The sequence below is a fragment of the Drosophila erecta genome, unplaced genomic scaffold, assembly GCF_003286155.1.
Source record: "Drosophila erecta strain 14021-0224.00,06,07 unplaced genomic scaffold, DereRS2 tig00000021-arrow-pilon, whole genome shotgun sequence".
NCBI lineage: Eukaryota > Metazoa > Arthropoda > Insecta > Diptera > Drosophilidae > Drosophila > Drosophila erecta.
The window spans coordinates 18,826,425-18,839,090 of NW_020825198.1; the positions used below are offsets into that span (position 1 = coordinate 18,826,425).

A 12,666-nucleotide genomic window follows, 5' to 3' on the forward strand; every position below is an offset into this window, starting at 1 on the left:
TTGCTCCGATTCACAGCCATTAGACCCTCGACTGCCATTGGAGACTGTGACTCCTCGGCGACTGCATTACTTGCACTTTGGGTCGTGAGTCAGGGTCAACTTGCAGTGCGTGAGCTTTTGGGTTTTGGGTTGTGGGCTTCGGGTTTTGAGCGCACGGGTTTGGGATTTTGGGTCTGAAAGTGACCAATTGCAAGTCTCATGTTTTATTGTGCCGGCGAGGGCAGATTTTTACAACTCATTTGAGTTTGACTGCCCTCTGCTCTGCTCGTAAATGTTTTAATTAAACCACTCTTTTTCGCTTTGCAGCCGCGTTGCGGTTGCGATGAACATCACTTTTGACCATACTCGTATATAAGGCGGCAATTGCGGTTGTCAAATTATCAGTCAACTTGTTCGCTTCAGCAGCACAACACAGACCAAGAAACAAAAATCCTTAAACATGTTCAAATTGGTAAGTTAATATAATAATAAATCATATCACACCTAATCGTATAAAACTATTTCTTACAATTGTCCAGGTGGTGTTGTCTGCTCTCCTCGCCGTAGCTGTCGCTCGTCCCGGTCATCTTTATGAGTCTCCTCTGGTTTATGCCGCTCCAGCTGCCACAACCCTTGTCCAGGAGCACTCTCTGGCCAAAGTGGGTTCTGTCGTGAGCAGCATTCCCACATCGGTGTCCCACCAGAGCCAGTCGGTGGTGCACAGCCATTCGCATGTGGTGGAGGACATCGTGGCCCCGGTGGTGAAGTCCACTCCGGTGGTCAGCTATGCTGCAGCTGCTCCAGTGGTGCACACCGCCTACGCTGCTGCTCCCGTTGTCCACACCAGCTATGCTGCCCCGGTGGTGCACACCTCCTATGCCGCCGCCACTCCAGTTGTCTACAACTCCAGCTGGTAATCGGAAGACTGCACCTTTGGAGGCTCATTTCAGCGATCTGGACGGTTAGAAAATAGCGAATCCTATTGTACATAATTGAGTTTAATTGCGAGTAAATGTGATTGTTAAAAATTAATATTTGTTTTGCTTTTTGCTTGGAATGTGCTGTAGCACTTTCTCCGGTTTTCTTAATTATTGTATTAGCAAGAATGTATGGCTTAACTCGACTATCTGGGTTTTAAAGGTTAATAATATTTTAATAGAAGAAAATATTTTATATAAAACATGGAACTATTAGTAGACATTTTTATACCCGTTACTCGATATGTCATACAAATGTTGAAATTTCTCGTTATTACTTCGAATAGCTAAGAAACGGGTATCTGATAGTCGGGGAACCCAACTATGGCGTTCTCTCTTGCTTATAGTTAATTTACAGTTAGCACCAGTAATCAAAATGGTTGAGTACTTATCCTTGAGTCCTTGTATGCTCAACATAAAAATGTAATAATTTTTCGATATGTTTGGGCGCTTACTAGTTTAATCAACTACTCTGGAAATTATTAAACACAATTTATTTTGTGCTACGCCAGAAATATTTTGACATTTTTTAAAACCTTTGCCAGTAAGAAGTGTGGAATGTTCTTTAGTAATTTTAGTGGCTTTAAAGAGTGTACTGAAAACATAATTTAACTGTTGGGAATATTTAAATTAATGTATGTCTGTTAAGTAAACATGTTTTAATAGACAAAAACTACCTAAATATGAGTTAAAAAAAACACTGATACTAAGTTTTCATTTAGTTGAATTAAATTGTTGTGCCGTTAGAAAATTTGCTCATTAAACTTCTAAAAAGCTGGTAGCTGAAAGAATCCATTAAGAAGCAGCACAGGAATATTTTGAGCATGAAACATGGATTTATTTACATCAGTCGAAATGTGAAAGAAGAAAAACAAAACAGGGTAGAGAGTTTAAACATGCAATCTGGGTGAGGATAAGCCAAAGTTGCTAGCCCACGCAATGCCATCCAGGACCTCCGTCACATTTACCAGGAGGGAGCCCAACCATGGCCAGCCCAACCATGTCCGGCCCACGGAGACGAGAGGAGGGTCGTGTGGAGGGCAGGAGCAGCATAAGTCTTGATGATGGGAGCGGCATAGGTCTTCACCACAGGAGCCACAATCGGCTGGATGATGTGGGCCGAGCTGTGCACCTGACTGATGCTCTGGTGGGAGACGGCACTGGGAACCGTCTTGATGATGGCGCCCACCTTGGCCAGAGCCGGTTCATGGATGATGGCAGGGGCGGCATAGCTGTGGAGCAGCGGACCAGCCTCCAGGTATCCCGGACGGGCAGCCACGACGGCGAGCAGAGCGAAGAACACCACCTTTGGGGGGAGAATATTGCATGAGGTCCAGAATCATATGACTTAGCCATAAGGTAGACTCACCAACTTGTACATTTTGCTAATCCTTGCGATCCTGGTGCGCTAGCTATTGGCTGAACTACTGAACTGTTGGTCTGTGTTGACGCCTCGCCGATTTGTGTGGTTAGCTCCAAATTTGCAGCAGCTTTTATAGTGCCCAAAAACCCGAGCAGAGCCCATGTGCAACCGAATCTTAAAATGCAGAAAATACAATAATAATAATTTTCATGCTCTTTTTTGTTGCCATTTGCTATTTTCCTCCTTCAAGCATCGTTAAGAAAAGCTGAAAAATAACGCCAACGGGGAGTTTGCCGAGTTTGCATTTGCAGCAGCTGATTCGCTTTGTCTTCGGCCAGCTTTTGGCCAGAAAACCCCGGCCCACCCCCCTCCACCCCTACTCCGCAACTGGCCAAATGGCCAACTGACCGAGTGTGGTGGCCACTGCCCACCTAAGACATCGTACCCCATTAGGTTGCAAAAAAACAGAAACCAGTCAAAATGTAATGTCTGTCCGACTGGGTTGAGCCCAAAGACGTTGGGTTTTTGGCCTCCTCGGCCAGTTGGCCAGCAGCCGCCACTTGCAGCACTTCAGGCCAAGACGGGTGTCGCTGAAAATGTGCTTCGCACTTGTCATTTTCCTCCTCGAAGTTGACCGTGAAAATTTCCCCTGGCTGCAGCACGCACAGCAGCCACCGCCAAAACCCGCCCAAAGTAGTCCAAGTTCAATGGACACGCACTTGCGTGTATCTGTCATGGCCAAAACATAACTGGCTCTTGGGTCCGGGGGCAGGGGGACTTGCCTCTTCGGCTGTTGCGTCTGCGGGGGAAGGCCAACGGAGGCGGAGGTATTGGAGGTGGTAATGGAGGAGCTAATGGCACTGGTATCGTCACCGGGTTGGGAAAGGAATGTGCGCAAACTCGCTGGCCAATTTGGTTGCCCATCACGTCGGCCAACGAACGCGAAACGAAATGAAAATGAATTTCTTCATATTTAATCAGTCGGTTTTTATGCTTACTTAATTTCGCTTTCAGTGCGGAGATGAATAGCAATTTAGAGAATTTAGAGTTAGATATAGGGAAGTTCTTAACTTTTGGAAGTGAGTACGTAGTTACAAGAAAATATAAATTATAATTTCTTTTTGCAATGTAAGCATATGTATCATTTCACATACCTCATTAATAAGTAAAATTGAAAATATTAAATTAATTTTATTTAATTTCTATTTTGTGTCAGTTTACATTTAGCATACATGTTTAAGCCGAATTTATCTCCGAATATACTCGTACTTTGCCTTACTGTATCTGTATCTGTATCTGTATTTCTCTGGGCAGCACAGCACTCCCTTCCTTTCTCCACCCCTTTTTTTCGTTTGTATTTCAGGTTATGCTAATCTCGGCCTGCAATTGTCTGGCATAACAATGGCCAGCTAGACGGGCCAGCAATAAAGCACCAGAAGGCGCAGACCCAATGCCCGCCACAATCGCAGCCACATCCCACATAGAACCGCACTCGGGACTGGTCTGGAGTTCCGCTTTGTGTAATAAGCAAACATCGATTGCGATTGCGATTGCGCAGGCGCGCAGATCACTCATACGCCATGGACAGTGGTGGGTTGAAGGGGGTTTGCCTGACAAACTGGGAACTTGGTTATCACCTAACATACTTTTTTCAACGATCCCCCGGAATATTTCCCGCATTCGCCACTGCCTGCAAGTAACAAACACAAGTGAACCTCTATGGTGTTCGACTGAAGTTGTATTTGTCGCCGTTATGGTGATTTGTCAGCAATTTTTAGCATGATTAATGAATGTTTCGATCCGGCGACAATACTCCCTCCTCCTCCTCCACCTCCGCCGCTTTGTTAGCCGAAATTCTAGTGCCTTTAATAGATTTGGGTCTATTTCTGGTAAATTCCTCGGCAATATCCGGGCCGTGTGTGCCAACTCCGTGTTACATGTCTGTATCTCTCTTGGGATCTCGAGTGGTACTGCTCTGGGGGTAATGTACTCCTTATGGCCAGCAGGCAAGTGACAGTTCTGCGGCTGTGTTGGTCTCCTTTTCAGTATTTCTAATATTGCATTGCATAAGACTGGATGCAAGAGCACTAACCACATTAAGAAACGGCCGGCAATTATCATACAGGGAACCAGTTCCCCGGGCAAACTCGGTTCGATCGCTGTTATCGCCACCGCTTAGCACCAAACTCAATTTCGCCTTTAATTAGAGGCATTCGAGCTGATCTCGGTTTAAACGTAATGAACAACAATTAGCCGCGCTTAAAGATCAATTACTCGGGAGTAAAGAAACACTTGTTGACAGTCTTTAAGCGTCATTACTTTCCGTCTTGTTCTTACCTTAATTAGCCATATTTTTCAGTGTTTCCGAGTCTTTTATTATTAACTTTTGATCGGCCATTGTACTATTGTGATTTTTATACACGTCACTGGCCGAAAGGTCGGCTTAGATCACACGGAAATAATGTAAATAATGTATAGAAGTTATAAATGAGGAAGTAGTTACTGGACGTCAATTGAGAAATTAAGTCAAATGGTGTGGAAATAAAGAGCAAATAACTCGAACAAAAAGGGAACACATAATATATAATATTATATATATGAAGAATTATATTCTTAAACCTAGCTTGTCTTAATAGATAGGTATCTCAAACATTTTATGATTACACGAATTTGAGAATTACTTTTCACGATCTCACGATAACTTGTTAAGCGTATAACAAATACTTGAGTTTTATTAAACGCTTATGTTTCTTTAAACAAGCATAATAAAAATCGGAATTGTTATATTTATTACCTGCCAGTAAAAGCCCGCCAGTGACTTTGCCCACAGAGGTAATTCAAAACTAAATCCATTAATTTGTCCATAAACTGAAGTACAACAGCAGTCTGTTAGCAGTGCAGGCTCCTTTGAATGACTCAAAATTAGTTCACCATTATGCTACGTCAAATTGAATATTTCTGTGGGCCAGAAGAGAGCGTTGTTGGCCAAGCCCGATCTGTTAGGTTGGCAATATAGTTGCCAAACACTCCCGGCCAGCCAAAATTGATACGACCTGTCCCGTTGGCACAGTTCACTCAGGTGTCAGAGCGCTGGACACTCAGAAACTCAGATGGAGTCGGAAACTCCGGCCAGAAGGAGCATTACGCAAATGGCAATCGGTGGTGAGAAATGTGTTGCAGCTGCGGCAAGTAGAGCGGTGCCCCGTGCAGCACAATATATAAAATTCATTTTCATTTCCAGGGGGCCCCTCGAGTAATTACGTTCGACTAACTCGCAGACCGAGGTGCCTGCTGGCCGCCACTCTGGCGTATACTCAACGAGAATTCCTAACAGGTGGCCAAGCGACCAATTGGCCATTGGCCACTCGCTAAGGTCAGATGTGTCCATCAATTGAGCGGCGTTCTCGGATTGGAAGTGCTGCGTCAGCGGATGCCTGAGTTGGTTCACAATTTAATTGCAATAACATTGAAAATAACTCGAGATTCCAAGTCGAAGATAACAAGTACGGACTGCGGCTCCCACTAACCCACTGAACTGCATCGGGCATTTGGGTGGAGTGCTGCAGCACTACACTGTTGCAAGTTGCAACACAGCCACTCGCTGCAACCCGTTTATGCCGCAGATGCAGTGCTTCCTGGTCGCGATAAGGCAAGCAATTGAATTAATTTCAGGCTCCATTTTTCCCATTTTCCCATTTTTTTTGGGAGTGCTGACCAGGCACCCCAGCGAATTGTTGTGCAAATATTTACCCCGCTTAATGCAAATCATGATTAATTCGCCAGACCCCCGATGTCGATTATTATACCCTCGCACGCTGACATTTCAGCACTTGCCGTCCGAGTTGCCTGTCAAAATACCAAACGACATTCTAATGAGCTCGTGCTCTCGACTCAAGTGTTCTAGTTTGCCATGGAGTTGTATCTGAATCTGAATCTGTGGCTGAATCCGCTGCCGTTCGTGAACTTTGCAGCCGATGAGATGACAGGGCGCGAGTGGAAGCCTTAAATATCACAATCGATGGCAGACTGAAGCGAAGCTGAGCAACTGCAGTCAATACAACAGGTGTATAAAGATGAGAACTGATTCGAGTATGTTAAATTTTGTTAACATACAATTCGGAAAACGCCTTTATGAACCAACTTGTATTTGTTTTAATGTGTATATTTTTTGGGCTTAAACTATTATTAAAAATATAAATACGTTTTAGCTGGGGGACTTTAAAAACCGTACATAATTAACAGAGATGTAAATGGTTCAAAAAGCACATAAAGCACATATTATAGAAATTATATTTTAAAAAATAATTCTCAATAACCATCCTAATCAGCATTATTAAGCATATGATTTTTAAGGTCATTTTGTAATATAATAATTAAATAATAGAAGGTACGAAGAGCTATTGCTTTTGGGATCATTTTCGAAACTGTTGAAAAACTGAAACTAAATATGTTTTCCCACATTATTAAAGCTGATATTTCAATCGCGGCTCTATGCATATGACGACAGCAAACTATATAATATATAGTATCTCGATTCTCACACACGCAAAAAAAGGTAGTTTTTTGCGCATTCTCAGACCCAGAGATAGCATAGAAGATATCGACGTAGACAACTAATTTCCACGACAAAAAGTGCAACAATTAAATTGGCGAGTGTGAATTTCCGCTGACCAAGAAACGAAAACATGAGAGCCAAAAAACTACAAAAAAACAAGAAACAAAAATGCTATGGTGTAAAACCAACAGCAATTTGCGGGCCAAAAACTTCAAGTAGTCAAGGTCGCAGCGGGCAAATGTAATACTGGCATAAATTATGCTACTTACTGTACAGATGCAGAGACATATACACAGATACTTAGATACAAGTTCAGAAATACAGAGACAATTTGCAAAAGTTTTTTCATCGGTCTAACGGAAAGAGCGAGTTGCAAGCTCAAATTGCAATACAGTTGCAGCAGATGCAGCAGCAATTACAATTACCAATTGCAGCAGACGAGCATCGAGAACAGAACGTCGACATTCGCTGGGACATTATAATATTATAAGACTTGGCAAACAGAAATAAATAAATACAACCAGCGACAACTTTAGGACTAGCTCTCTGAATGAACACATAAGCAGCTACTCTTCACCTAATTGAGGTACATTAGCAATGCGAAAAAGCTGGCAAAGAGGTTAAAACTTGCTTGCAAAAACTGAACCCATGTCCATCTATTTCAGCAATACTTGGCAAATTAAATTTTATTTAAATGGTAAATTGTTTGTTTACCTGGTACCTTAAATGTTTTAAAAGCGCTCGGCCTTTGTGCATTGTCTACAAATTACAAATACAATAATGCCCATAAATTAGTAAATTATTTAGTTCCATTATGAGTCTATGTTCCTATTATGTGGATACTGTAATGTACTTTTCCCTTACAGTCCCATCGAGTTTCCATTGGGTTAGAGCATCCCCACATCGCAGTCGTCGGTCGTGTCTGCCACCTCATTGAACCCAACCGTGGCAGAGTTCAGCGCTTCGGATTGGGATTGGAATTGGAAGGGGTCGATGGATGGAGCGACTCAGACTGCGGGTAAACAATGCGGCGCTTGACAAAACTGTGTGCGAAAAAGGCAGACAACGCAAAAACAACAATTGAAATGAAAAACGAAACGAGCTGCAATTACAACGGCAGCAACTTCAGGCGGCAGTCTGCCAACTGCGGATGCAACATTGAAGCCTCTCCGCAGCGGCGGATATGGCAACAAGAGCATCTGCATCTGCATCTGCAGCGGAATCCGCAGCTGTTGCTGGTGGCCAATTGGCTAGGTGGCAAGTGAATAAAAGCCACCTCCACACCATCGAGTGGCATCAGTTGCAAGCAGCAAGCTACCAAGACCAAGCACCGAGGATAAAGCCACCCACAAGATGATGAAACTGGTAAGGATACCGCGGATTAACTCTGGCTGAGAACCAATCTGAGGATGTATAACCAACTCATAGGTAGTGTCGCTACTCTCCATTTGCGCCTTGGCGGCAGCTCGTCCTGGATTCCTGCACGGACACCACCACCACTATCCGGAGATCCCCTACTACCCCCACCACCACCATGTGGAGCCACTACACTACCATCTGCCCGCTGCCGTCTCCCACCAGAGCTCCACGGTGGTGCACAGTGTGCCGCACCACATAATCAAACCGGTCCTGCTGCCCACTGTGGTGAAGACAGTGGTGCATCCGCCCATCATCAAGGCTTACCATCCTGCGCCCATCATCAAGGCCTACCACCCCTACGATCCCTTCCACCTGCACCACCATCACGACTTCCACGATTACCACCTCCACTAATCGACGAACCTGACGATTGACCGATGATTGATAACGATAACTGAATGCCGATAACGACGACAGGGAGAATGCAACCTGTGTATGCTGTGTATGTTTGCGTGTGTCGATTGTTCATGTGTAAGGACCAACTGGAGGTTTCGCTGTAAGCTGCTGAATATTCTATTCCATCTATCTGTAAAGCTGTACATAAAAGATACAACACCTAAAGGTGGTGATTTTACTTGGGATAATGAAGAGCACAGCTCTTAAACGAATATCGGATATGGATTTTAAGATACAAAGGAGCTAGTAAATGGAAATAGCAAGTTTAGAATTTATATGCATACTTTTATTTAATCAAACGCATGTACATCTGTCACGTTTTGGTATCACGGAAATCCCTTCGGCTAAAAGTGATTCAATCACAATTCGCGTTCAAGTCCCAGTCATTTCTTATTAAAAGCTATGTACTTCTGTAATACTGCACTTACACAATAGAAATTAATCTGCTCTTCCTTTAAGGGGAAGTTAATACGTAAAGTGGCGTCAAATGCGATCGGGTATCTGTGCCGCGAAAAGTCACTTCCTTATTTAGCTGACATAATTAGCCCCTGGGTAATAGTAATTAACCGAAAAAACCATTCGATACAGCCGATGGGGGATAACACATTTCCCATGGTGACAACACACGTTGCCACTACATGTGGCAACCAAATGATTTTTCTGTTATGCAAATCAGTGCATAAGCAGATGATGAATGTCTATGTCTACGTCTATGCAAGGGAGACGAGGGCGGGGAATACATATCAGTCGGATGGGCCAATCGAGGTGATAAGTAGTTGTTGCTGCCACAGTTGCATGTAAGTTTTCATTGTACACAAGCAGGGTATGAAAATTCAGTCAGAAGGGATCCAGATCTATTTCAAGTTCAAGTCTGCTTGGCTTTTGCAATTGACTGTCTGTTTTGCATAAGCCAATGCAAATAGCCGCCGTACTTTACCCACACAACCCTCGATAAACTCGCATTCAGAACCAGCTTAATAGGCAAACATTGCCATAAAGCCAGTCTAATGGGACACTCAAACAGTTAATGTGACATGAACATCAATTAGATATTACCAATTTTCAATGTATATATGTAGATTGTTGGGTAGGGCAAAAGCAGTGGTGTTTCACAGAGGGGCTTATATAGAAGTCAATACTTCCTTGTTTGGTGCATTAAAATCAAATCAGAATCTATATCAATCACCAACTAGCCCTGAAAAAGTTTCGCTTTTTGTTTTGGCCGTCTTTTCATCGCTGAATTAGCCGCAAATCGGTTATGCTTTAAGCCAACTTTTCGAAATGGTTCGCTGACCGGCAAACGAGGCAAATGAAATAAAATAATAATCAAATAGTTTCGGCAAGGTAACCGCGGTTTTTGTAGTATTTTGCGGACACGTGATTCGGTAGCTTATTAAAGGTAAATAATCGAGCAATTGGCAAAATAGGAAACCTGTGAAGTTAAGGTGGGGTTTAAAATCGATAGCATTGAGAGATACAAAACATTTAAGTAAATTTATTTTTGTGCCATTTATGAGTATGGGACCATTTATACACGTTAGAATTAACTGGCTTACATTTAACTAAATTAAATATATGTCCATAGCTGGCGATATGGGAAACTTGACATACATTCTTGAAATTATAGCTAGCTTTATATTTTAGTTAGTTCGTTCAACAATTTGGATACACCATAAAATTAAATTACACATTTCTGTGTAGTAATGGTATGTAGTAAAAAGGGTGTTCTTTAAAAAATATTTCTTCGAAATGCAAATACATTTCCTGATCTCCACCTCTTGACGGCTTTGTAATAACTCACTGCCCGCGACAGTGATCATAAAATGTATCTGATGTGCCAGTGTCGCAGAATTGCACAAGACAAAATCGCTTTGGAGACAATCTCTGTCGATTGGCCGAGCCCCGGGGCAAGTTGGCTGACCAACCGAACTACCAACTGACCGCCGGCGTTATTGGCAAGTCACATTAATCAACGTTTCGCCAAGTTGGGACTTAATTTATGCAAGCCAAAAGTGCAAAGAGCAAGCCCCACCTCCTCTTCCCCGTTAGCTAAACTAAGCCGCTTGAGTAGATTCTTTTCTTGGACTCACATTACATATTTTCCCCCTGACATGATTCTATTTATTTGTTTGCTTAATTGTGCGACGCATGCAACAGTGTCAAGTATACGCCGCATGGTCCCCACAGCAAGTGGGAATGCGGAACGAGGAGGGAGTGAGTCCACTTAGAACATGTCTCGCGTTGCATAAATCATAAGGCGGCGAAATCGAATTGAATCGAATCAGATCGCATTGAAGTAGCCAGTCAACTGAGGGAGAACGAATGCACCGGGCGAAAAGTCTACACAGTTTTGGAAACATTCGACTTTAAAGTTATGTCGAAAGACAAGTTTAAGAGTAATACATTACAGTTTCTGATGATGATAACAGTATGGTATAGATAAACGGCTGAATTGGGGTCACAGATCGTAATTACTAGCTTATTTGTATTATTTAGAATATATTTCTGTCTGTGCATTTCGGTAACTCGAGAACCTGCCCCCGGAAGGGTTTTCATTCGGCTCGACTCAGTTGGTTCTGTGTGGCTTAACTTGGCCTGAATGCTGCGGCAAATGTGTTTGTTGCCGGGTGAAATGAGTGCAGAGTGCAGAGGCGTGTTGGCGACCCATTTGGAGAGCGCCAACTGCAGTTCCGATTATTCCGTATAAATAGGCCAGTCGGGAGTGCAATTCTATGTCAAATCGTTGCAAACCATCAACAAAACAAAATGTTCAAGCTGGTGAGTTCTTAAAGCCCAGAAAGACTATTCTTTGTAAGAAAAGGATTCTAAAAGTGGACATGTGCTGAGAAAAGTGGCATCCTTCTAATATATATATTTACATATTTCCCCAGTGCGTCTTCGTTGCTCTCCTTAGCCTGGCTGCCGCTGCCCCAGCTCCCGCTCCCGCTCCTGCTCCTGCTCCTGCTCCTGCTCCTGGACTTATTGCCCCTGGCCTGGTTGCACCTGGAATCTGGGGACCCACCGTCGTCGGATCGCCTCTGGTTGCTCCCCAAGTTGTGAGCGTGCTGCCAGGTGCCATTTCCCATGCAGCCATCACCCAGGTGCATCCTTCTCCTCTGCTGATCAAGAGCGTCCATGGCCTGGGACCCGTTGTGATCGGTTAATCCATTTGCCCATTGGAGATCCAGCCCCCACATATCTCACCCACACGCCAGCCAATCAGCTCCTGTTCTACCACACATTTCCTGCGGATAACTTCAGTCACCAGTCCTGTGCCCTGTGTATAATGCCAGCAAGTTCAGCAATGAGAAGAAAAAAATCACAAAAAAATGTTTAGACACTAAAATACATTTCAAGCAATAAATACCTACCATACTTGTTATAGCGAGCGAAATAGATTTTGCATTTACTTCACTTAAGTTGATTGCTGAAAAGAGACGACTTCGGACAAGATGGATGAGGTCCCGCCACCCTCTAGACAAATTAGAGTGGAACAGAGCTCAACATATTCTCCGTAAGAAACTGGTGGACCATAAAGCTGCATGGTTCGACGAGAGGCTTACCAACACTGGTACTGGAAGCGAAGCGAGGCATTCTCTATGGAAAGCGACGCGTAGTATAAAAAGGAGGTGCCCCAGGAAGGCACCACTAGCTAATGAGAACGGAACATGGTGTCGTTCTGACAAGGAACAAGCGGAAGTGTTTGCTAGGCACTTAGCTGAACGGTTCAAGCCCTTTAACCTTGCCAGCCAACAGGAAAAACAAGAAACGCAGGAAGTCCTCGAGCAAGCGCTGCAAATGGATGCACCGATTCTCCCGTTCGACCAATGTGAGATATCAGCGATCATAAACCGCCAATCCTCTAAAAGAGCACCAGGCCACGACATCATCTGCAACGCTACTCTGAAGGCGCTGCCTACTCACGCGATCTCTTACATAACGTTGATCTTCAACGCTATGTTGAGGTTGCATTACTT

The 12,666-nt window shown here is 43.7% G+C and overlaps 4 protein-coding genes across 4 annotated transcripts; 3 read left to right on the top strand and 1 right to left on the bottom strand.

Annotated features, from left to right (window-relative positions):
* The first annotated feature begins 345 nt into the window (after window positions 1-345).
* Window positions 346-993, top strand: LOC6545047 (pupal cuticle protein C1B). The gene is made up of 2 exons (XM_001973193.3): window positions 346-451; window positions 519-993. Exons 1-2 carry the CDS (start codon window positions 440-442, stop codon window positions 894-896), a joined length of 390 nt encoding a protein of 129 aa, XP_001973229.1. The 5' UTR covers window positions 346-439; the 3' UTR covers window positions 897-993.
* A 775-nt stretch (window positions 994-1,768) lies between these two features.
* LOC6544963 (neuropeptide-like 3) lies at window positions 1,769-2,420 on the bottom strand. Its single transcript, XM_001973194.3, has 2 exons — window positions 2,326-2,420; window positions 1,769-2,262 (listed from the first exon to the last, which is right to left on the bottom strand). Exons 1-2 carry the CDS (start codon window positions 2,335-2,337, stop codon window positions 1,921-1,923), a joined length of 354 nt encoding a protein of 117 aa, XP_001973230.1. The 5' UTR covers window positions 2,338-2,420; the 3' UTR covers window positions 1,769-1,920.
* A 5,581-nt stretch (window positions 2,421-8,001) lies between these two features.
* LOC6544964 (uncharacterized histidine-rich protein DDB_G0274557) lies at window positions 8,002-8,849 on the top strand. Its single transcript, XM_001973195.3, has 2 exons — window positions 8,002-8,239; window positions 8,303-8,849. The coding sequence occupies exons 1-2, from the start codon at window positions 8,228-8,230 to the stop codon at window positions 8,645-8,647; spliced, it is 357 nt and encodes a 118-aa protein (XP_001973231.2). The 5' UTR covers window positions 8,002-8,227; the 3' UTR covers window positions 8,648-8,849.
* A 2,577-nt stretch (window positions 8,850-11,426) lies between these two features.
* Window positions 11,427-12,083, top strand: LOC6544965 (neuropeptide-like 3). Its single transcript, XM_001973196.2, has 2 exons — window positions 11,427-11,467; window positions 11,581-12,083. The coding sequence occupies exons 1-2, from the start codon at window positions 11,456-11,458 to the stop codon at window positions 11,851-11,853; spliced, it is 285 nt and encodes a 94-aa protein (XP_001973232.1). The 5' UTR covers window positions 11,427-11,455; the 3' UTR covers window positions 11,854-12,083.
* Window positions 12,084-12,666: the final 583 nt, after the last annotated feature.